This window comes from Aythya ferina (assembly GCF_964211825.1).
Source record: "Aythya ferina genome assembly, chromosome: 20".
Classification (NCBI taxonomy): domain Eukaryota; kingdom Metazoa; phylum Chordata; class Aves; order Anseriformes; family Anatidae; genus Aythya; species Aythya ferina.
The window spans coordinates 2,597,498-2,622,998 of record NC_140318.1 but is presented as its reverse complement, the minus strand read 5'-3'; the positions used below and the strand labels follow the sequence as shown (position 1 = coordinate 2,622,998).

The 25,501-nt window shown below is 53.1% G+C and overlaps 1 protein-coding gene across 7 annotated transcripts in view; it reads right to left on the bottom strand.

Moving 5' to 3' along the window:
- The window catches only part of KCNT1 (potassium sodium-activated channel subfamily T member 1), a 69,785-nt gene extending 47,016 nt beyond the window's left edge, over window positions 1-22,769 (bottom strand). For 3 of the 7 annotated variants that reach the window (XM_084493618.1, XM_084493620.1, XM_084493622.1), the window contains exons 1-2: window positions 22,450-22,768; window positions 9,306-9,467 (exon numbers count right to left, since the gene is read on the bottom strand). In XM_084493618.1, coding sequence (XP_084349744.1) covers window positions 9,306-9,467; window positions 22,450-22,586 — 299 coding nt within the window. In that variant the 5' untranslated portion in view covers window positions 22,587-22,768. Of the gene's footprint in view, window positions 1-9,305; window positions 9,468-19,669; window positions 19,789-22,449 lie in introns of those variants that run through there. The other 4 variants (XR_014684918.1, XM_084493621.1, XM_084493623.1 and 1 more) reach the window with 3 other exon arrangements.
- Between the last annotated feature and the right edge of the window lie 2,732 nt (window positions 22,770-25,501).

Below are 25,501 nucleotides of genomic sequence, written 5' to 3'. Positions count from 1 at the left end.
CAGCCGCTGGAGCGCAGTCGCTCCCTGCACACCCCCGCAGATCCCTGCCCCAGGGCACCTCAAAGCTGGGGCCGTCGACATGTGGCACTGCGGGTGACAGCCACACATGGCAGCAGTGCCAGCAGAGCGTGGATGCACGCACACGGGTGAAATCCTCACTCAAAAAGCATCTGCTTAACAAAATCCAACGCGACTGAATTCCCAGCGGCTTCAGTCTTTCTTTGAATTCCCAGGATCTTCAGTCGCAGAAGATGGGAGGGTTTAACCCAACCTAAAAATGATTTTTTTTTTTTTAAACTCCTACTGTTGTGACAGGCAGCATCAGTTATCAGTGTTACAGGGACAGCACCAGGGCTCCCATCACAGCCGTCTAGAACAAATACCCAACGCGTGAAGGAAAGTAGGAGGCTCAGGAGGAAGGGGGAGCACAAGCTCCACTTCCACACTTAACTCCAAGAGCTTCAGCAACCACAGCCAGGACGACACCAGCACCAGGCTCCCCCTGCACGCCACAGACAGCGAATTCAACCCACTGCTGCCAGCTGTGTGCCAAGCCACAGCCAGAAGCTAGAAGACAGATGACAGTGAGGCGTTCCGGAGAGAATAACAAAAATCACAGTTTTACCAGGGGGCCCGGGGAGCTCGGTCCGACAGGAGTCGTGTTTGCGCTGTCCTCAAGAGGGCTCTGCCACGGTGTTATGAAAGAACAGCAGCAAAAGTCATTTGTGACACAGAAAGCGTTGACACGAGCAGACACGACCTAGGGCCCGGCACACGCGTGCCCCACGAGCCCTCTGGGGGCTCCCCAGGGGAGCCCCCCTGCCACCCAAAGCAGCTTCCTCCCTTTTCTGCCTCGCTGAGTCGACAACCAGCTGCGTGCTCTCTCACCACACTTAAATCTTTCACCCTTGAAGCAAATCACTTCTTTGGTACCCTGCTCCCTGCTGACCCCAGCCTCCTGCACCACTTCTCCTCCCTGCAGCTGTGCCCTGGCCTGGCCCTGAGCTCTCTGAGCCACGGCTCTTGCACACCACGGGCGCACACTTGCACACCCACACAACGGCTGCAAAAAACAGGCAAGGAAAAGCAGTGACGGCATCTGCTTGGGGAGAGGGCGAGAATGAGCTGTGCTCTGTCTCAAGACGGAGCCTGTTCAATGGGAAAAAGTCCAGGCAGGTTTCCGCTGGGTTTTTCTACACCCAGGTGCCCAGCAAAAATCTACCTGACTGCAGAGACTTCAGTTCCCAAACTCGTGGGCTTTTTGGGACTAAACACTTAGCAGTTGTTTTGGAAGGTGGCACGATCCTGAAGCTGCTGTCCATAAAACACCAGCTCTGTGTCCTGTTTGTCCATGAAGCCCCACGGCCCCAGGACACCTCCCAAAGCAAGCTGATGGAAGGGGAGCCGTGCAGTCTGGTCTGCCTTCCTGCAGGACACAAGCACTGACCGTGCACCACAGGCCCCCCAGCAAGCCCGAGGGAGCAAAGTGACTCGGAGCTCCTGCAGCTCTTCCAGAAAGTTGCAGATGGCCCTTGTAGGGCACATCTGTCACCCACAATGAATGGTCTGAGGTAATCTTTAGAACAGAAAATAATGCTTCAGGATGCTTGAAAGCTAACGTAACCGGTGCAGAGCATTTCTTGATCCTATATCACAGGCTACCTGCTTGAAGGATAGGTTTTCTGAGTCAGAGACTTGGAGATCATGCCCTTTTTTTACTTTAATCCTCTAGTCAAGCACTCAGGTTCACAACCTATCTGCCCTCCCAACACTTAAGCCCCGTATTTCAACTCTGTCACCACCAACTCCTTCATTACCAAGTATTTATCACCTAGAAACACTGAGGGGGTGATGCTGAAATGCACCCAGGGGACCTGCAGCCCAGGGAGCCTCCTCCCCCAGCTGTACAGGGGAGATGTGAGGACACGAAGCAAGGTGCTGGGATGGGGACACCGAGATGCTGCCTCCCCAGGGACCGTCAGCCCCACAGGAGCAGTGTTCTCTTGCCGGCTGGGCTCTGATCAGCCCCCTGTGGTAACACAGGCAGCTGTGCTCGCTGTAACAGCAGCTAAATGCTCCCAAAAAGAAAGGAAGGAAGATAATGACAGCACACGAAGCTCAACATCATGTTTTATACAAAGTGAGAGGCACCTGCATATCCTTAACTCCAAACCCTCTGACAGATGAGAAGGAATGTGAGATAAGTTATCTCCTACCAACGTAATCCAGCTGGTAACAAAACGATGCCAGAAGAAACCTCTGGTTCCAGTGGCTCCTGGGCTGGTGCTGCTCAGCCTCAAATTGCTCAGCACTGCCAAGCCCTCCTGTGCCAACTGCAGCCAGCACAGCTTCACAAGTACCTGGTGACACATTTGTACGGTGCCTGCACAACCCATTAACTGAGCTGCCAGGAACGAGGAACGTGAAGCATTTTCTTTGCACATTAATACCCGTAGTTTTTGCTACAGATCCAAGCTGGTGCCAACGGAGCAGAGGCAAATGCAGCATGGCAAGGAAATCTGCACTAGCTGCAGGGTTTCGGCAGGCAATGTGTTCACTTCCCTGTTGATAAGCAGAGCTGAAAATAGTAGACTATAAAATTAACCCTGAGTGGAACGTCTCGGAAAGAGAGAGTTCAAACTGCGGTCCCTTATTTCTCTCTAAACCTGTGTGCTGCGCAAAATGAGGTTTCTGAGATGCTGCGCCTTACACAGGGATTTTCTGACCGATTTATTTAGGATCTGCTTGTGGTCGTTTCACTGTGACCACGCAGAGGTCTGCGAGAGGGGCCGGGCTGGCTTCAGCAGGCCGCGGCTCCAGCACCCATCTCCCCGAGCAGGCGGTGCAGAGGAAAAGGAACGAGCACCACCTTCAGAATGGCAGTGAATTGTTTCCCTCGGGAACAAGGATGCAACTGTGACTTCAAGTGGTGGGAAAACATAGCAGAAAAAAACGTAATGCATTCTCTGCAATTACAGCTAGAGCTGCCAAGCTGTTTCTCGTGCTGTCATTGCAGCAGATGTGACAGCCACGGTCTTGCTCTGACCTCCCAACCTCCCCAAAGCCGGCGCAGCCCTCCTGTTAATTCCTGCAGGCAGAGGGTTTGCTGCAACGACAAATATCATCATTGCTTGGCCAGATCCATGGGCACAGACTCATATTCTTGATGCTTCCCCGGTGCAAAAAGTGAGCCAGGTCCCATGTAGATCTGTGCCGAGATCTTACACACAGCCAAGCTTCTTTCACTGGCTTCTGTGTGATTTCTGCTCTGTACCAGCACGCTCAAGTGGCTGCCAAGCCATGCCCAGGAGCTCCCGGGAGCAGCAAGCAGAAAGGCAATTCTGCCCTAAAAACTCATCAAAAGGAGCAAAAAATCCTCCTTTTGTCAGCGTGGTTCTTTATCCTGCGGGGAGCCTGGTGCTCCCCTGACTGCGTGCCCAGGTCCCTGCTCTTCCCCTCTGCTCCAGCACACAGTGGGAGCTGGGGGATGGCTCCTCAGCCGGGGTGACACTGCCCGCACCGTGCCACAACACCCAGCCCAGCCGCCCCCAGGGCGCTCTGCTCCCCACGCTCCCAACAAATTGAATGGAAACCAAGCTGAAAGTAAATAAGCCGGAGAAAATACACCAGGGAGGGATGGAAATTGGAGCCCTTAGTGTTAAGTTGTGCTAAATAACTGAAAATCAATGTTGTGCTTCCCTTTCATCACGGCACAGCTGTACGTACTGCATCACCCCTGGGACACCTCCGCTCATTCCACGAGGCTGCTATGTGCACTCGCTTTTATTGCCAGCAAGGGCCTGCTGCTGACAGTAAAAGCAATATCCCTGAAAAGAGTAATGACATTTTGTTTATAAAATAATAGATATAATTGTAAGAGAAGTGCATTTCTTCTCTTCCTCTATTACTTTCATAACTTTACTAATATTCCTGCTGACGTCCAGGGGTTCTTGCCTTAAGATGAATACTCAACAGCACATCAATAGGTACAAGGAAACCTCAGTTCAAAAAAACCCTGAGCACCACATCAGTTAAGACACCCCATTAGTAACCATCACTACAGCCTTTCAGAACAACTGAAAAAGCAAACCACAATTAAGAAAGACATACATCATTAAAAAAACAATAATCTACAAACAGAGGGAAAGCCATATCTGTTTTATAAAGCCGCCCCAGGCTCCAAACACACTCTGCCCTCCCACACAGCCCACCAGCAGCCGGGCTGAGGACCCCATGGCAATGCACTTCGGTGTTGCATGTGTGAAGGGCCAGGAGCCGCTGCAGCCCTGCCTGTGATGCGTCTGTGGGCCCTGCATGCAGTGTGTCCAGTCCCCCGACAGCTCAGGCAGCACCTGGGGACTGAACTTGGTCTTATCCACAGCCCTGGATGGCACAGCAGAACTGCAGGCATGATGGCACACTGGCATTTTCTCTGGAAAGAGCTTCACCACCCGCCCAGCCTTTTCTGGGAAGGCACTAGGGGCTGGCTCGGGGAGGGGTGTTAGGGCCACAGGCTGCCTGAGCTTCCAGGAGCCCGTACTTTCCTGAGTAGCACCAGGCCAAGGCTTTCTGACAAAGCATTGACTAAGGAAAACAGCTTAATCCCATTAATACAGGTTTTGATTTTGCTTTGCCAGGTGGCAAAAGCAGAGAAGATGCAATTCAATCCGAGTGGTCACGCAGGCACTTGTACATTTTGGTTTTGGATCCCAGCATCTTCCCCAGTTATTTATTACTCAATTTGGAGCAGGGCTCGGGCGTCACAAGTGAGACTGAGTCACCCCTGGTGAGATTCTGCACACAGGGCTGGTGGAAAATAGGGTCTTAACAGTGACTTATTGGTGGACCTGGCTACTAGGCAATAAATCTTTCTTTCTCAAGCAAGCGACCAAAATTCTGGCAAACGGAGAGCCTCAGCCAGAGGAGTTTTGTGTCAGAGAGGGGCAGCAGAGCTGGATCTCCTAAATCCAAGCACAAAGCTTTACCACTTAGTACAGCCAGTACAGCCTGAGCTGACACTGCAGGCCAAAACCTAAAATATTGACCATTACCTCACCATCACAGAAATAAATGTCTTTAGCTTTTGGACGCACATGGAGATTTTTCAATTACGATCCACATCTTCCAAATAAAATGAGAGAAATTACCCATTAAATCAAATGGCAATGAAGTGAGGATTCAGCTGCAGATATATTCAGGAGACCTGACAGAAAGACACCGAACTGGGCTCATTTTCATTAATGTAATGATGCATCCGATGAGGATGTCACTTTGGGCATGTTAGCATGAAACTACAAGTATAATATCCTACAAGTCTGATATTTCAGCACTACTGCTTGCTTTTGCCATGTATAATCCAACCTGCCACCTCTTAACAGAGGGAGAAGCTTTCAAAATCTATCTAACTTGGAAGCAGAAATTTAAAAGAATTCACCCTAGTTGCTAAAACCTTCTCTTTTTCTGGTTATGCAACATATGAAAAATCTTTGATTTGAAAAAGAGATGTTAAAAATTTTATAGAGATGTTGCTGAATTCTTCTGCACAAGCAGCTCTTCCAAGCTTCCTCACCCATGAAAATGGTTCTTTGCTGATAATTAGTCTCAGAAAATGCACTTAATCAAAGTGATATCCATTAATTCTTGCTACTGTAAATAGGACTGTGGCTTGTGATGATGACGATTTTCTGGAAAGTATTCAGACTATTTAAATTAGGCAACAATAAGTTCCTAATGGTGCTGCTCTGAGATAGTTTAATTTTATTTATGGGCTTTTTTTTTTTTTTTTAAGCATGCCCCAACCCAGTTGTCAACACTGCCCAAGAAAAGAGAACACAAGAGATCAAAAACTGCTGTAGTCAGGGCAGCAAAGATCAAAGGGATGCCACAGCTTGCAGTATGAAACAATATTTATCAATTCAGCAGATGTGCTTTCTCAGCTGCCTTTAATCAGCAAACACCAGGATCACCTCGGAACAGAAGCCCTCCTTGCAGCACCAGTTGGATCCTACCTTCAGCTCCTTCTCCCTTCCACCAGCAGCCCTTGGCCTTGCCCCTACACACAGAGGGTTTCCACAGCACAGAGGATTCCCATAATCCAAAGAGTTGTGTGCCAAGTGGGTGAAAGGGTAGCCAGGTAAAAGCAGGATTTGTTCCCCTGGTTCTTCACCTTCGTTTTGTTACAGGCCCGACACCGCAAGCTCTGCCTTTACTGCTCTATTCCAGTGGCTCTGAATAACTTTCACGACAGCAAAACACGAGTGAGATAAGACATGCAGCACTGCCATCCCAGAGGAGAACCAATCTCTTTATCTTTAACATTGACAGAACCTTCCAAAACGAAAGAAAGAAACTTCTGAACTAGACAGGACTTGGAAAAGGCGAGTGAGGCAACTCCTGTATTCCCAAAGAGAAGTCTCCCCAGAGAAAATACCTCCCAGTCCCCATTAGTCAGATTTCTGCCTTGAGACAGCAGTTTGTATCCTCTGGAAACGTAGAACTGAATGGCAGTTAATCCTGTTTCTATAAACTAAATGACCTGCCTTGCAAAAATGCCAAGCGCAGCATTTAAATACAGCTGCACTGCATTTAAACACAGCTAAGCCCCAAGTCTTCCAGATGCCTCATGGCAGCGAGTTCCAAACACGAATAAGACGACGTTGGAAGGAGCATTTCCATTTGATAACTCTAGATTTGCTTGTCGTTAGGCTTTTCACTCCCCATTGCACAAATCCACTTACCTCCCCCACTGCTCTTCTAGATGGTCTTTTCCTATTTGTTTCCTGGCTGATTTATTAACATCCTCCACACAACGCTTAAAGTATTATTTTAATTTTCACGTCAATCGGTCTACCTGCCAAAGGATAAATCTTACTTGGTTAGATTGACTATCTTCACCTTTCACAGTCAAAAAAATAGAAGTAAAATAGGCACCATGTTTTCCACCTGCCTATTCACTGATTAGTTCTTTCGGTTCTGTGGGTTGGCTGGACACGATCTCTCCTCCTGCCACACCACATCTCTCTAATTGCCCACTTGTTCCAGCAAGCTCTCATCAAGCTCCAGCATTACCTCATTCTTTTACCTCGGATCAGGGTTGGTGTCTCCTCAGCATCCTCTCTGATGAGGATGGATTAATAAATATACCACAGTCATCTCAGTGCTGTAGCAAAGCACTTCAAAGCACATCTCCGAGCTGCTCAGTATTTATAAGCACAGCATAGCCTAAAAGGCTGTCTGCTTTTCTTCTGCTGGCCTAAATCAGCTACTGATTCAGTTGGTTTGGAACAGATTAACCTAATAGTGACAGCTACTCTGGAGACTTTGCTTCACCTCTAAGGCCCAGAACCACTATGGACTTGGACAGAAACGGAGGCCGGGCAGTGACACTGCCAAAAACCCTCAGCAGAGGCTCCCCAGACTCCCAGTGGGGTCAAGAAGCCCACATGCAAACAGCAGAGATGTGCTCCTAAATTTGCACTCCCAAACACGTTGTGAAGTTATTTTCTAAATGAAAGGAAAGCCAAACAGCTAAACATAACAGCCCACAAAGGCGGTGAAACAAAGACACCTTGAGAAACAAGGCTAATGAATTTGCCAAAATAACCCAGAGTATCTCCACAATAAAATTAAAGAGATTCTGAATCGGAAACATTGAAATCTAGATGAAAAGGAAAAGTAGGGGTTATGACAGTGAAACACTGAAGAAACACAATCTATAATTGCTATTTTCTGCACTTCTGTTCCATTAAAATACTTACATATGAAAACTACCAAAATGCTGAACTTCAAACTTATTCTAATGATCCGTATCATAACCATTCTGAAATTCAGATATTTTCTACAGCAAGAATTTCCAAACAACCTGTCACTTGATACCAGAAGACTACATTAATGTTTAAATGCCTGGTAGGGAAATTTGGGCTTTAAAAACATAAGGATCACAGACTCATTTTTGAGAAAGACCGATTTTTATGCAGCTATAAAAGTTAGGAATGCTTATCTAGAACATTTGTAAATCCCACATTCTCAAACCCAAATTCATATATATATTTTGTCTGACATTTATGCATGAACTAATGAGACTACCTTTTAACACAGACGCACAAAAGCTTTGTTTCAGGTCTACCAAATACACAGCAGCTATCCAAAAGCTAACTCAGCAGCAGTGGAAGGGGGATTTTCAACAGCTCTCCCTGGTCACATCGTGCAATCAGTTGATGGAAAAAGATGACAATCTTTTTGATTCCCCACTGGCAGTGTAGCTCCTTGAATTTTATCATATGAACAGACTTGAAAGGACAGTTATTCTTCTTGTTCTCCATGTAATTGCTCCTCTTATGGAATTCACTTGTCTCTCATGACATTCCTCCTCTCGCTTTAGCTCAGTCAACCCAGTAATAAGTCCCTGCCAGCCAGGAAGGAACAGCAGGCTTGGTGCTCAAGCCACAAAGCCCATTTCCCTAGACAGCCCAAGAAAGGGAGAGTTGTGCCACATCCACAGCAGCTCTTTCAAGTCAATCTGCTCCTATCGGCATTCCCTGCCGCAAAGACAGCCTCTGAGAACAGGCTGGCTGAGCTTTACTTCTGAAATAAATGTACGCACTCATGCGCACGGCTTAACGGGGAGTTTCACCAGCCCCTCACCTCGCCATCTGTACGCTATCCACCTCCCAGAGAGCAACCCCTTTCATCCTCGCCATCCCTTATCAGGACTCCCAGGGACAGCAGAGTGCCTGGCAGACCCTCAAGTCTCCACATCTGCTTCCCCAGTACCCCCACAACTCCCAGTGCCCAACATGCCCCCGCGCTCCCCGTGCCCCCCACCCGAGCCGTGCCCACGTACACCGCAGCGCCAGCTTCCCGGGACGAGCCCACAGGCCAACCCTCCTCCTCCTCCTGCCCCCCGGCTCCTCCAAACCCACCCCAGCACCCCGATGTACCCAACGCCACCCAGCACCCACCCCCGGCCACCACCAGCACCGCGGAGAGCCCCGCGCCCAGCACCGCGGAGAGCTCCGCACCCGGCGCGCTCAGCACCGCGGAGAGCTCTGCGGGGCCCGGGGTGCGACCCCTGGCCCCAGGATCGTGTGTCCCCACCCGGGTACCTGGGTCGTCCCCCCCCCAGTGGCATGTGACCCCCCCAGGTATGTGTGTCCTCCCTCCGGGGTGCTCTTGTCCCCCTCGGGTACGTGCGTCCCCCTCCGGGTACTCGTCCTCCACCCGGTACACGCGTCCCCTCCGGGTCCGTGTCTCTCCCCACCCCAAATCCGTGTCCCCCCCCCGGTCCGTGGCCGAGCCCCCCGAACCTGTCGTCGCTCTGGAAGGACTGGTCGCCCAGCAGCAGGTCGCGGAAGCGGTAGCGGGGCGGCAGGGGCAGCACCTCGGACTCCAGCTCCGTCATCTTCAGGGCGGCGATGTCCAGGATCAGCCCGCTCCTGCGGCCCCCGCAGCCGCCGGGCGACGAGAGCCTGCGGGAGACGAGGGGGCAGCGGCGGTGAGATTGGGTTTGGGGGGGGGTGGGGGGCTCCCTGCCCTGCCCTGCCCTGCCCGGCCCTGCCCTGCCCGTCCCCCCCCCCCTCCCGGTACCTCCTCCCACCCCCCCGCAGCCCCGCACGCACCGCCCGTGCATTTACATTGCGGGGCCGGCGGCGGCGCCCCCCCGGCAGAGCGCCCCCCCCGGGGGCATGGGGGCGCCCGTGGGGCTCCGCCGGCTTCGGGAGTGGGGAGGGGGCAGAGCTCGGGCCTCCCCCCCCCGCCACCCGGCTCGGCTCTGCTCGCTGCGCAAGGAGAGGAGCCCCTGGAAATGGCAAGGGGAAAATCAAACAGCTCGCAGGGGAGCTCTACAGCTGAGAGCCAAAGCCGGATCCTCCCCCTCCGCTCAACCCCCTCCCCACCACCCAAGGAAAAAAAAGTAAGGATGGTGGAGAGACAAGGAGACGGCTCCCCGGCTGTGCCCGGAGCAGAAGCACAACCTCCTCCCCAGACTGCCGGCACTTAAATCATCCGGACAGTCCCAGTATTAAATGAGAAACCGCGAAGGCTGATGACTCAGTCATCTGTCCAGCCGCCAAGTGTCATGGCCGAGAGGATATATCACCCGTCCCTCGGCGTGCTCACGCCTCTGATCAGAGGTGCGGGGGATCGCGGAGCCTGGGAGAGATCCAAAGCGGTGGTTCAGACAAAGAGGGCTTTGTACGGTCACCTACACGCAGCCTGTTCCTGCCACACAGCAGAGAGGTGAAGCTCAGCCAGCTTGCAGACTGGCATTCGAGATGCTAAGGGCGCGTCTTTGCTCTCCTTTGTCAAACCACACTCACCAAACATGGGTACTACACCACTCCCCATGCCATCTAGAGCTGCCAATTAGAGCTGATGGGAGTTAAGCTCATTTCACAAGGCAACAAAGCCATTGAATCCTGGAGAGCCAACGTGCAGGCACACAAAGCAAGATCCCTGGTCCCGAGCATCCGGGTCCTGACTTCAATTTCAAATTAATCTGCACCATGAGAGTCACTCCAGTTTCACAGGCCCTTTGTGGAAAGCAGGATGGAGGGGGAGAGCTCAGAAGAAGGAATGTGGCACATCTGCAGCAAGACAATTCTTTGCCCTCACACATAAGCTTGAAGTGAGAGGTATGCAAACAGCTGGAAGGGTCCAACTCCTGCCAGGGACACTTCCAAGGGGCTCACCCCAAGCCTCTCCAAGACTCACTCCTACCACCTTCCCTTGGCCTCCAGCACATAGCGTACAAGCTCATACAGGGGAGAAAAAAAAAAAAAAAAAAAAAGCTTCAAATAGCTTGACAGATTATCAACAAGCAGACATCTAACTTCTTACTGCAGGCTGCAGAGATCTGAAACTCCCCAGATCTTCTCCTACCTCTAACAACTCAACCCCATACATAACTCCCCAGCTGACGAGGTTCCAAAGTGCTGAGCAGCTGCTGGTTGTAACTTTCTGGAAGAGCAACCAGCATGCAATATTTCTGCTGAACACAGCCCCAGAAGACAGTGCAGCTCGCTCCCAGCACTTCAGATGATTTTCACTAGGTTTTTTGCTACTTAATTCTACACCCCCAGAGCTTTTCAGTTCCTTTTAGCTACCATATGCACACTGCAGCCGAGGCTCGGTGCTGAGTAATGCATCCGTGCAGGGCCTTGGGCTTCATGGAGGTTATTCTAAGATAAAAATTGATCCGAAACTTGGTCTATAAGAGAAATCAGACCAAATTCCTGTCAACTCAAGGACTCCCTCTGGATCAATTGATATAAGCACAGAAGGTAGCTGTCCATCTCTAGCTCACGCTGCAAAAGAGGATCTAACGCTAATCTAATCACAAAGCCACAATTAAGTCTTTCCTCTTAGAGCTCATCCATAGTTATGCCAAAAGCCTACTTTCACCAGGCCACCCCCAGCAAAGCACAGGTCCAGCTGAGACTTGTTGCTGTGAGGCCAGGACAGCAACCTAAACTTGCACTTTCAAGGAGAGGAAAAAAAAAGAATAAATAAGAAAAGTCATCATTATACTCGTATACTTTTATACTTATTATCCTGCATGCTTTAAAATGGGGAGCCAGGTGCTGACTCCAGTTGTGGGCAATTGTATTTGCATCTGAAGTGGATTGTTACACACAGCAATCGCCTTTGGTTATTAGGTGCCTGTTTAAAGGAGTGAGGATGTTGCTTCCTTTCCCCGAGGACAGACACAAAGCTAAGGCTGCTCAGCTCTGGACACACCGACTGCCATGTGGAAAGGGCACCTTTACGCAGCGCTGCCATCGCATCCTTCCTGGTGTGGGTAGGGTGAGGGTAGGCAGGGCTGCCGTGACCCTGCACCCACTGGAAGCTAAGGGCACCCTTATCTATGCACGGCCATCCTCTTCAAATGTCAAGCCTTTGTTTGATTGTTTCTCTAACATCACTCCTTTTAAACCAAATTAATCCATCCCTTTTGGCCTCAGACCATGCATCAAATTCATGAAGCAAAGCAAATATTTGCCAATGTACTTTATTGCTTCTAAGAAATTGTAATAAAATCCAGCGATACAGTATCTTTGGAAACACAGTTTCTGCTATGTATTTGCATCGGAGTTTGTTCTCACATCCACAGTAACACCTACATTTTGCATACATTCCTTTTTTATTCTCACATATAGAATCATTCAGAATTTTTACAGTTTGGCACATTTCTTTATTCTGGCTTCAGATGGAGGTTTGGTAAGACAAATATCACATGCACCTATTTGATAAAGACATCTTTCCTACACACTGACTTTAAGATGTGTTGCAAATCAATGCTTCATGAAAAAAAGTGCTACTGCAGTGCACCCAGATTTCCTTACATCGGTACAGAGAATTTGCAACCCTCCTCTCCGCCCAAACATTGGGATTCTGAGCTATAGAAATGCCACAGCAACACAGACAGTTCTTCCAAGCAATAGTGGTATAAAATAAAAAATTCATGAACAAGCTTGCTTATTGCATAGTCTTCAAATACTACTGGAAAAAAAATAAAAAATCCCAAAGTGGTTTATAGCTAAATACAGGACTGCAGCTTTATTTTTATCTTGCCTTTCCTTCCTTCCTCCAGAGCCACGTACAACTAAAAATGCACGCTGTAATCAGCATATGGAAACCTCAACACTATTCCACTTCATTGCTACGACACCGTCTCTCCCCCAGCTTGGCCGGCTCCCCGCAGCAAGCAGTGTGCTGCGAGGGGGACACCCTCCTGCTCTGCGCCTTGGGAACACAGAAGCTGGGATCAAGCTGAGCGTGATCCACCTGAAACCTCGCCGTCGCTCTCTTCTACCACTGAACTGCAGCCTGACGCAGTCACAGGGCCATTTCAGCAAGCACAACTGCCCCTTGCAGCATGCTCCACCAGGTCACAGAGCTGCACCAGCCTTGGTTTTCTTTGGTAAGCATCCTCATGCATGGGCTTGTAATGACCTCTTTCCTTCTTCCCTTGCTTTATTTCCCCAGAGGGCATACAGGAAAGCTTTTCTGATGGCAGCGTGGTCCCCAGAAACTGAAGGCACACGCAGGAGAGCAGCAACAGCCCAGGCACCCACCTGCACCCAGCTGCGGGTGCTCAGCGTCAGCGCCTGCCCTGCAGAGCTCATCAGACACGGTTCTGGTCCTTATCACCCAGAGACAGCCTTGCCTCAGAGGACACCCCACAGGCTGGTAGCTTGTTGCAGTGCATTTTAGGATTTTACCACTATTTTTGAGTGTATACGTCAATGATGAGGATGGACACAACCCAAGTTCCTCTGATGCTTCCTTGCATGCTGCGCAGGACATGCTTGGCAGCCAGCCCGTGCCATCTCTCACCCTCGGAGCAGGAGCTCTCTGGGCCCTGAGCTCCCCCTCCAGAAGGTGAGTCCCATCCCCTTCTCTTCCCCTGCAGCAAGAAGAGTGAGGTCCCACAAGAGCATGTGGGTCTCCAAGCTCCTGGCCCACGCCCAGCCCTGATCCCATCAGCTGCTGCCTGCGAACAGAGCCCTGCAGGAAATTCTGCCCTTTCGTTTTCTATATTTATTAAAATATATATAATCATCATTTATTTGCTTCTCCTCCCACAGCTCTTATGGTTACCGGGTTACAGTTGTCATTACCCCTTCTTTTCTCTTCTATTTTTTTTTCCTTCTGAGTGACATCCCTGTGGGGTCTCCTAATGGCCGAGTGCGTGGGGAGCAGGCACAGCCTCCGGAGCTGGGCTGCGTGGCTGCTGCACGCGTGGGCACTGCTCTCTTGGCCAGGAGCTGAGTGCCCTTCTGCAAGGGGCCATGCTGGGGAAGAGCACACACACGACATGTGGTTTTTCCCCCCAAAAAAAAAAAAACAACAAAAAAACATTTTAAACATCTCTTCTATCTTCTAAGCACAAGTCTCATAACCAAGAGGTAAGCGACTGCAATCAGAATGCCTCCCAACCTTAAAAATAATCCACGAGGAGCAAAAGTGCTGCAGGATGCACAAATGGAGCCTGCCCCAGCACAGCCTTGTGAAACACCACTCCAAAGGAGAATTCATTAAGGGCAACCCCACAGACCAAGCGTGGGGGCAGCAATGATGAACTGGTGAGCTTGCAGTGCTACTCCATGACCACACATGAAAAAGAGCTCAAACGACTGAAGACCCAGGCACTACAGCCCTCAGCTTGCCACAGAGATAGGGAATCAGGAGAAGATGAGAGGGGAACTGTGCCTCAATAAGACCATTTGGTTCATAAACATTTCTGTGTCTACAAGCAAACACCTTCCACATCATGTGATTTTTATCAGCTTCTTGTTGCTTGTAGGATGGTCACACTTCATGATTCAAAAAGACTGTTAAGTGCTCCAAAGGCAGCACTTAAAGAAGAGGCCCCTCATAATGTCCATGCCACTGTTCCAGCTGCTTTTGGCAGCCTTGTCCCAGGCCATGCGCAGTGGGTACAGCAGGTGCAGAACATCCCTACACACACATGCAAGATGTGAAGTGCTCGGTCCCCAAATTTAACTCCTGCATCCACATTTGCATCTCCCTGAACAGCCACACTGTCCATGGCAGGGGCTGTAGTTGCTCAAAACTTCTACATAAAACCGCTCAGACCTCTGACGAATCCATCTATTGCTTCGCTTTCAACAAGCGGAGGCAATTTAGCTCCACAGGCCTTGCAGAAAATTTAGCATTTTGTGTATTTCACTTTGAAAACTAACAGGAAGCGTGAGTCAGTGCACAACTCCGCAAGCGTTCTCCCCGCTGGCAATGCTATTTTCTAGAAGATAAAAGTATAAATTGTACCTTCCAGGTCCAGAGTCGTTTTTCTTATTAGACAACCCCGTATTAGCAATTCAGTGCCACATATCCCCATTCCCTTCTGGCCTGATGCACATGTACAGTTTGTACCGCAGGGTAAAACTCCCCGCAGCCGAAGCCCCGCCGAGGAGGCTTGTCACCCCCCTGTCCCAGCAGAAACACACCGGCATCAAGCTCCCCTGGCCCAGCCCTTGCACCAGCAGTGATTGCTCCTGGCAGAGGTAAACACATTGGGCTGATGCCCCAGGAGCCAAAATAATGTCGGGGGAAAGGAGGAGGGGAGCAGAGGCTGCATGCCCTGGGCACAGACCAGCTCCCTCCTCCACCAGCCTGGCCTGGGGCTGCCACACCAGTGGTGCAAGACCGAGGCACAGAAACAGGTTCCAAATTGTGACATGCATTTAGTTACAGCTAATCTCTGGGGGGATGAAGCCCCCCAGACTCAAACGGCCTAGGCCAGGACAGTCCCAGCCCATGGCCACCTGTCCTGCCCAGCCCTTCCCGGCACCGCAGCCATGGGCAGCCTGTGCGGGAAGGACAAACCCAAAATGCTCCCAGCCTGTGAACTGAGGTCGCTAACCCTGCCGGGAAGCTGCTGACCCGGTGATCTCTGGGGCTATTTATGGATTTCGCCATTAGACTGGATTTTCCCCTCACACACTGCTGCTGAAGAGCAGGATTCCCCGAGTTCAGCCCTTCCCAGCAAGGACTGCAGCCTTTGTCCTTATCATGATGTTGGGTCTGCAAGGTGGCCTGGAAGCACGTGCAAGCTCACTTAAAAGCAGAATTGCTCCCAGAGTTCAAGAAGCCAAGCAACAAGGACAGATGCTGCTGGGAGTAAGAAGCAATCCCTCCCTCACGATCCCATGCCACGAGGCCCCTCAGTGTCGCTGGGGGGATTTCTGAGCTCTGCACACTGGGCTCCCTGAAATCACCAGGCCTTCAGTGACAGGGTGCTGCCACGGGCAGGGACAACAGGCTCACAATTCCTGCCAAACCACAAAAAATTAAACTGAAACAGATTATTAAACTAAAAAGACAGCAATGCACTCGTCACAGCGCCCAGCTCTGTTCCTGGAGCCACTAGCTGACCCTCTGCTATTCCCTGTGTAAGGAGGGGATATAATTCCTACCGACACCACCACAAGCCCCCACACCTCAGCGACTCCTCTGCTCACCTCCTTTAGCTGTCGCTTTTCTCAATGCAGCCACGCTCACTGCCCAGCCCCGGGGCAGCCCATCTGTCCACGAGCTGGAGATGCCACAAGGAACCTCGCCCACAGGTCTCTGTCCCCCTTTTTCCAAGGTTTCAGGTCTTTTCGGATGCCCTGAAAACCCTTCTGGCTGCACGCACGCTCCTGGCCCAGGCTCTGCAGCCTGAGTGCTCCTCAGCCACCCAGCCTCGCTGTGCTGTGTCCCTTCCCGTGTCACCCTTCCCACATCACCCAGCAGCTGTCCCTGGGGACCCTGCTCCAGCTGCTGACACCGCGAGGAAGGCCAGAAGGCCGAGTGGGTCTCAGCTCTCCCATGCAAACACTCCTCATCCCCCCACAGACCCTACTGCTCCATCGCAGGCTCCATCCTGCCAGCACACCCCTTTGCAGACGCAGGCAGACCTCCTCCCTCCAGCCTGGGGTGCAGAAAAGCTTTCCTCCAGCTAAACTGAGCCTTGACATTCCTTTGCCCTCGTGCTGTTGCCCCAATCTTTTATTTATTTATTTATTTATTTTTTCCTGGGGCTTCCCTTCCCCACGCGGAGCTTACCTGGGACTGATTTCATCCACCCCACCTTGGGAGCCAGCCAAAAGCCTCATCTCTGTAGACGCCTGGCTGCAGGCAGGAGAAAGCTACCTGCTCCCAGCTGCCATCAGGATGAGCAAGGAGAGCCCCTCCAGGCCGAGCTCATTAATCCCCAGCATCGTTATACCCAGGAATGGACGGCACACCTGGTATCCCACAGCACAGGATCCTCTCACTCACCCTTCTGCTCCCAGCTCTTACATGCTCTCCGAAATCTGCCAGTGCCCAATACTTTTCAGGCTCATATTAAAAAAAAAAAAAAAAAAAAAAAAAAAAAGGCTGCAAAATCAGGACACCGCTAATTCTTGCTAATGATCTGCTGGGAAAATCCTCCCCTCTGCTCTAAGCAGCCAGGAACAAAGCACAAAGAAGAAACTTCTCGGCACTCCAGACCCCTGCAGAATGCTCCCTTCTACTGAGAGCAGAAAATAATAGAGGCGTGGGAGGAGGAAGAGTCTTTGCACATCGCTCAGGGATACAAAGGCTTACAGGAATAAACCCCGAGAGGCAGGCTTGTCAACCTGCCTGCCAGACCAGGGCTGTGATGGGGCGAAGGGGGGGATATCTCCCGGATTAGGAGACGGGAAACAAACAGGAGGGCAACATGAAGCAAACGTTGTTTGTGGGGTCCCACAAGGCTCGCTGCTATTCCGTGAATTCGGAAGTGATGGTGAGGAATCCAAATTATCCAGTATGGCCAAGCCTGGACCTGACTGTGAAGAGCTGCAGGAGGATCTTACAGTACTGTGTGACCTGATGATAAAATAACAACGAAAATTAGCATCAGTAAATGCCAACTAATCCCAAATGGGGAGGAAGGGGGGTAACATATTCCTGCACAGGCACTAAAAGGTCTGCAAATTAGCAGCCAGAAAAGACCAAAGTCACTGCAGAGAATGCCACGGAGTCAGCAGCTGCCTGTCAGTGGTGGTCGGAGAAGAGGAGCAGAACCCAAGCAGAGGCTGTTAGGCTGCAGGCAAACCCGCACTGAGCCGTGCACGGTTCTGGTTCCCCTCCTCAGAGATGCTGTGGCACAGAGAAGGGCAACAGAGCTGACTACGGGGATGTAAAGCAATTTGTACAAGGAGAAACTAAATAGATCAGGAGGAGCCTTAAGCCTGGAAAGAGACGCGATGAAAGGGAGGTGAGATCAGACAGAGCGACCAAGGAGCACATCACTGGAGCTGCAGGAGCCCTGGGCAATTACAGGGCAGCAGGGCTCAAGCAGAAAGCAGTGTGCTTTCACAGACCAACCGCTTCAGAGAAGCTACATCCTCTGGTGGAGGCAGAAAGTAATAGGTTTAAGAGGGACCAGGCAGGTCCCCAGGGACTTATCCATCCCTGTGGCTCAGCACAGCCGTGGGACACGGTCCCAGCCCCAGAAGCACAACCGGGGGCTGTGCTGTGCCTGCCCCGAGCGCCTGCCACCAGCCACAGGGCCAGAGGCACCTGGGTTCACCCTAGCACGGCCACTTGTCTGTTTTTATTCACAAGAAGAATGAATGAGCTGTTCCACAGTCCGGCACAGTTTGGCACGGACGCAAGAGAAATATTAACAAGGCTCCAAAATAAATTGAGTGCGGCACTTGGGAACCATGTGTGGAGGTCAGGAAGAGGTCTCCGTTGGAGAGTTGGGAGGATCCAAATAGATGCTGCACATATTTCTGCAGAGCAGAAAAACCCTTGAACACAGGCAATGACCTACTTTGCTGCCCTCCAGCGAAGGGTGACACAGCCATGCTAGACCCCAATGGCATTTTCTAATTAAATGCAATAGCAAGGACATTTCAGAAACCCTTCTCCAATAATGGTCGGGTGCTGCAGGATGGTTTTAGCAGCACCACCTGCTGACAGATGTGCCCAGCCCTGGACTTCAGGCTCCTGCGTGCTGCCCCGTCCTAGGCAGCTGAGGAAAACAAGAGCAGAATTCCTTCTTATCTCTGCTAGATAAACACTGAAAATACGTGGTGTTTGGCCCTGGAGTTTTATGGCTCCCTATTGCAATTTCTCCTGGAACAGGGAGGCCAAGATCCCCACAGCCACAACTGTTGTTGCAATCCACGAGGTTGGCTTTTTGGAAGCTGATAAATGTCTAAGCTGGTAATCTAGCCTGGCAGAGCTGGTCATTAATTAGCTACAGAGTCTGGTTCAGCGCGAGCCCTGCCAAGGAAGCATCTTGCCACTCATTTCCAGGAAGTGGAAAGAGAGCTACAGGCTGCCTGCTACGGGCACCACTCCTCCGCTGAACCGAGCCAGGTCACTCGACAGACCCAGCATGGAGCAGAAAAAGCCATGGGAGAGCCATCCTGTGCCCGGAGGAGTGTGCACATTGAGCCCGAACCCAGTTTTAGTCGATGTCTTTCTGTTGCATTCACATCCTTCATGGACTCAGACCAGCCCTCGCATCGAGACAAAGCCCTGGAGAGCCAAGGACAGCGGGCACCCGGCTGGCCTGGCCCCAGCAGAGGCTCTTGCCAGAGAGGCAGGCGATGCCTCCAGGCGGTTTCTGCTGCCGCTTTGTTTTTGCTTTCAGCCTGGCTGTGACTGCCAGGACAGCGAGCACGATCCTGGCTGCCAGTGCAGTGGGACTGGGGGCAGACCCCGCTGCAGCACAGCCCCCGTTGAGACCAAGCCCCCTCCATAAGCACAGAGCAGAGAGCGGCTGCCTCTCTCCACCCAGGACACCCAGGAGCCAGGGCAGCAGCAAGCAGAGGGGCACAGTGGATGCATAAAGGATCGACACGCTGCCCCATAACAGAGGCAGCCACCACAGCCCCTGAGAAGCCTTCAGAGCAAACAAACCCAGCAGTGAAGCACACCCCGTGGTGCAGGGACAGGTCCCACGGTGCCACACCAGTGACACAAATGCCCCCCCCCATCTGCAGCTCTCCAGCCCCCAGCTTCAGCCTCTCCAGGGCTCGCACCGGTGCCTCTGTGCCCCGCAGATCCCGTTGGGATCAGATCCCAAGGCTGTGGCGAGGTGCCCAGCCGGCACGGGACGGGCGGCGCACAGACAGCACTCCTGGAGGAGGCTGCAAAACCAGACATGAGAAAAGCCACGTACGTCTGAGGCACGGCCGCGATGCTCCTAAACAGCTTCTCCAGGTACCGCCACACGTGTCTTCTCCATTTGCCTTTTTCTTCTGAAATAAGCCATGGTGATGGGAGGCAGCGGGTGGAAAAGCCGCGTCTGCTCTTGCACGTCTGCTTCGCTCGCAGGCCCCCTCGCTTGTGCAGGGTATTTTCGCGTGAGCCCTTCCATATGGCCTCTCATCCATCACTGCTCCTTGCCAGAGTGCCCTTACATGGGCAAGGCGGAGGAAGCAGAGCTTCTGGCCAGGAGGAAATCCTGTATTCCCCTAAGTGACAGCCTAGCTCCTTGTACAAACATTTACCCATGTTTCCCATGAGGTAGGAAAGTAAAATTTAGGCTATGTGTACCCTAAGTGCCAGAAATGTGTATTTGTTCTCCAAACAGTCCTTTAAGTGCTTTTATGGTTAACCCCTTGCTTTCCGACAGCTTCCAGGACGATTGTCCCCTTCCAACGAGGACCAGCAGAGAGCCCACGGGCACTTACACCCACACCTGCACACTCCGGTGACCGAGAAGATGGAGTTTCTCTCCTCCAGCTCCCAAGTCACCCCTAGATTTGCAGAGCAAGGGGACAACAGAGGTGTCAACCCATTTTAATGGGGCCAGCCCAGCTGACATCCCCTTGAACACGAACGTTAGGCAGAAGGCACATTTAACGTGCTACACATCTTTGTCTCTCAGCTCTACCCAGCTCTCACATCACATCCCTTGCACACACCTCTGGTGCCGGGTCTGCTCGTCTGCCACCACCCCACAGCCACACAGAGCGGGGCCAGGAACCCATACAGGGGTCCTAGTGTGTAGCCTCAGCTGGACAGAGAAGCCCCAGGAGGCGAGGAGGAAGGTCTCCAGCACAGGCGATCACCCAGCGCAGCGATGCGAGCCCCCAGCCCCAGGGGGAAGCCAAGCAGCAGAGCAGCCAGCGGGCCCCCGGACCACCCAGCGGGCGGGATGGTGCTTGTTGCTCCAGCACATTTCTCTTTGCACTGTTTACAGGGAAGGTTTCTTTCTCCTTCAGCACTGAAAGCCTACGTTAGAGATCCAGACTGCACCGAGCCTGGGAAACGGGCAGCTGCAGGAAACTACCGAGTCCTGCGGGCTCGAGGCAGCTCGTTTGGTACCTCTGGAAGGGCAGCAAAGGGCCGTGCCCAGCAAGAAGGCGAGAGGAGCCGCGGAAAGCAATGGCATTTCAACCTCTTCAGAGCCAGAGGGGGTTAGAAACACATGGAGCTGCGTAATCATAATTAAAAACCCGAGCTCTTCTATTCAGCTTGAAAAAGGCAGAGGGGAGGACCTTTGGACAAGGATTTTGTTGTGTTAGATGAGGATAAATTCCACCAAGCAGTATTGCAGAACAAGTAGAAAGGAGCAACAGCTCTGCTGTCTGAGCTCGTGGCTGTCCCGGGTCGTTGGCCCCCAGCAGCCGCCTCCCCTGACTGCTCTCTGCGCACCCACGGACACCTTCGGGAACCTCATCGAGCACATCACGTCTGCAAACACACTGAGTACAGGTGCAAAATGAAGAAACAGGTTTAGGTGAAGGTACCACGGCCCCGTGGCTGCCCCGGCACGCCCAAGGCCCCCAGCAGACAGACAGACGGACATCCAAGCAGCGCTTTGGGGAGTTGGGTGGTCCCAGTCCTGAGGCTCTGCAGTGTCTGGGCTGCATCGGACACCTCTGCAGAGAGGACGGCAGGGGGAGAAGTGTTGGGGGACTCACCCCCAGCAACTCAAGGACTTTGCCGATTACCCAGCCAGCGGCAATGTTCTGAAGTTAGAGAGTTCACTGACTACCTTGCTCCGTCTGTTTCTGTCTAGTCCTTCAGGAATAAAAGATGGTCTGCCCAAATCAGATTGAGAAGATGTCAACATTAAAACAAAACAAACAAACAAAAAAACAACACCAGAGTCATCCAGCCCTGGGCACAAACCCAGCCAAGGTCCTTGTCTGCCAAGAGCAAACTGATGCACACACTTGATTTGCTCGGGGAAGCTGACATTGGCTGAGCGTGACAGTCAGAAGAGCCGCACCAGTAAATGCAATCAGACTGATGAGAATAACGGAGTTATTGGGAAAAGCTGGGAGACTCCAGCAACAAGCACACGTCCCCTTGTAAGACAAGTGTCTGCCCCTGCCTGGGCACAAGACAGGCTCCTCCAGGGCACACTGGGGGGTCCTGCACCCTGTAACTTGGCCAAGGACCACACGGGGCAAGAGCATGGCCAGGATGTGACCCTTCTGCAGGCATTGGCCCAGGCTCAGTTCAGGGTTTAGCTGAGGCTGCTTCCCCAAATCTGTGCCCAGCCTGCAGCACCTTGGGGCCCCTCCATGCAGGGCAGCAGCAACAGGGGGCTCCAGGCTTCCCACTGCCCCATTCCTGGTGTGACGGCACCCAGAGGGGGGATGCGGGGTGGCATAGGGGGAGCTGAAAGCATCCTGCACAAACTTTCATGGGATCACAGTGGGGAGGGGGCCTGCTGGAGCCCTGAGGGGTCCCGGCGGTGCCCCCTTCTCTTTCCCTTCCCCTTTTCCTTCCCCTCTCCCTTCCCTTTTTCTACCCCTTCCTTTCCCCTTCTCCTTATTCCTTCTGCTCTCCATTCTCTTTCTCTTCCCCTTCCTTTTTCCTTTCTCTTCCCCTTCATTTTCCCTTTCTCTTCCCATTTCCCTTCCCCTTCCCTTCCCTTTCCCCTGTCCCGTCCCGTCCCGTCCCTTCCCCATCCCCTCCCGACCCCGCCGCCCCCGGCCCCACCTGTGGGCGCTGCCATCGTCGTAGAGGAAGGTGCTGTTGGTGTAGCACTCGGAGCACCCCGCAGCCCCTCCGGCCGCCCTCCCCTCGGCCGGCCGGTAGCTGCCGGGCAGGCTCCGCTCCTCTCCCGCGAGCGGCATGGGCGCAGCGGCTCGGAGCAGGGCATGGGCGCCCCGCGCTGCCCACGGCACGGCCGCAGGCACCGGCGCGCTCCCGGTGCCGCTCCCGGTGCCGCTCCCGGTGCCGCTCCCGGTGCCGCTCCCGGTGCCCGCCGCCCATCACGGCGATCCCCGCCGCCGCCGCAGCCCGCGGGAGCTCCGCATCTCGGCCCGGGGGCTTCGGGGCCGGGAGGGATGGGAGGGAGGGAGAAAAAAAAAAAAAAAAAAAAAAAAAGGAGGAGGCGGCCGGGGGGCGGGAGCGGCCCGGGGGGGGGCTTGTTTGAAGCGTGGGGGCTCGGCTCGGCACGGCACGGATCGGTTTGGCACTGCTCTGCTCTGCTCGGCACGGATCAGCTCGGTTCTGCTTTGGCACGGCTCGGCTCGGCTCGGCACGCCTCCCCCGGTGCTGCCCGCCGAGGCTGGCTATGGCACGGCTCAGCACGGCTCGGCACGGCTGCACCGCGCCGCCACCTGCCGGCCGCGCCCGGGGGGTGTTTGGGGGCTGTGTGATTTTTTTTTTTATTTTATTTTATTTTTTTTTTTTATGGTTCGTTGTCTTTTTTATTATTTTGGCCCCGAGAGCCGCGTCAATATTTGTGCTGCGCGCTGGAAGCACGCGGCCGGCCCCGGCCCGCTGCGGAACGGCCGAGCCGTGCTGAGCCGTGCTGAGCGGCCGGGCACTGATCTCCACGGGGGGGCCCCGCTGCAATAACACGGAGCCGCCCCCGGGCCGAGAAGGGCCTGGAAACGAGCCGGGAGCCACCGGGAAAGGGTTAAAGGGAGCCCGGAGAGCCTTCTGTCCCTTGGGTGCTCAGTCCTGTGTGATTCTGTGCCACGCGTGATGCGGTGCCACGCACCGTGCCATGGCTGAGCCAGCCCCCGTGGGCAGGGGAGCAGCTCTGCCCCAGCCCAGGCACACTCAGCTGTGTTGGTTTCTTGCTTTATTCCTCTCCCAGGGTCCATGATGTAGTGCAGGTGTTGGGGTGCTCGCTGTGGGACCAACCAACCTGCGAAGGTGACCAGGTGCCCAAAACCAAGCATCTTTTATTCCAAAATAAACCCTCGCAAAGAAAAACTCCTTCTCTCTCCATGCTCCTCTTCCCTCACTCACCCCAAATGCCAACAGCCAGATAGATCACACCCAGGGGAGGGTGACACCAGCCAGGAGCACGCTGTGCCCCGAGGGGTGGCAGCCACCAGCTGGTGATGTGGCAGCACACGGAGCCCCCACGCTGCAGCCCCCAGCTCCAGGTGAGCCCGCTCAGATGCTTCGGGGTTTACACATCTCGCCAGGCCCGGAGACTTTGTTTCTCTTGCAGCATGCCTTCCTCCTCCTCTCGCTCCATATGGGCTCTCCTACACTAGGAGGCATTTGAGAGAAAAGCAATTAATGCTGCCTGTGCGATCCTTCCATGTGATGCTTCCCGGCCCATCATGCTTTTAAGAAGGAAAGTTATTCTTCATTCACTAATTGCCTCGCATTATCGGGTGCAAAATGTTAACGTGCAGCTCTGCGAGGAGAGGGGGCGGGTGGCACAGCGGCGTATTGACATGCGAGGTGATAACACAGGCGTGGAGGAGGAATTATTTAAAACGTTACGGTGGGGGTGGGGATTGTAAGGGAAAAGAAGTGGAAAAAAATGAACGAGAAAGAGCCAGAAGAGGAAACCCATCCCCACCTGAGTGCTGCAGCCCAAGCAGCAAGGCAGGTCCAGAGCCACGTCTGCAAGGAGCTGTGTCCATGAGTGGAGGCCACGTGCTGCAGGGACACCACTGCCACTACCGCCTGTCCCTGGGGGGCACCTGGCTGCTTGGGGTGCCCCTGGCCCCAGCACCGCCACTCCGGGCTCCTCATGCTGACAGGGTGAAAGGGGAGCCTCCGGAACAAATCATTTCTCAGCCTGGAGTTAAAGGAATAAAACCAAAATACTGTCCCCATTGTTTCCAAATCGGGAGTTTAAAGGAAGAAAACCCTTCTGGGAGCTCATCCGGTCAGCACCAAGCACCCACCTGCACAGCCTGAAAGGAGAGGGGGAGAGAAGGACTTCGTGCTTCCAGCCTGAGCCAAGGCAGAGGCAGCAGCCTGGGTGCTGAGCACAGGATGTCTGAACGAGATGTGGGCAGCAGGGACAGCCAGGCTGGTGGTGGGAGTGGAAGAGGACATCCTGCCCTGGCCTGAAGCTGTCTGTGAGCTCCAGGAGTCACATCTCGGCGGTGTCTGGGCACACAGAGTAAGCAAACAGCTAGCAGGAAGCTCTCCTTGCTCAGGCACGGATTGCTTTCAGCTCTAAGGTTTCCCCAATTTGCCTGGACGTTTTAATTACAGTCGGCACAACGAACGGCAGCCGTCCCAACAAACAGGCACCAGCTGCCCCCAACCCGTGCTCCTGGGCTTGGGGATGCTGCGGCCACTGCATGGAAACCCCAGCCCAGTGGGCACAGGGACCCCTTTGCTCTCCGTGTTTTTTGGCTCTCTGCTCCCCAGTTCTCAGCAGTGCCACACAGATGCTGCCCTTCCCCTCCACCAGCACTTCTCTGAGGTTAATGGCAGTAAGATTCACTTATCTTTGGAAACGCGTTCAGCTCCCAGCTCGCAGTGCCCTGGGATCAAGCTTGCACCTTCCCAGCAGCCGTGGGTAACGCCACCACTGCTCATTAAAGGCCCCTCCACGGCATCCCCTCCCCAAAGCACAGGGGGGCACAGGGGGGCACAGCCCCCCGGTCTGGCTGCCCAGGGAGGGGCCCGGCTCTGGCGCTTTGTGTCTGGAGGAGCAATAAATAAGTCTGTGGGAGGCGGCGGCGGGGATGAGTCAGAGGCACGAAGGAGAGAAAGTCATTTTCTGAAGAATGAATTAACGAAGTCCGGCATGCCTCGGTGCTCCGGAGCCAAATAAATA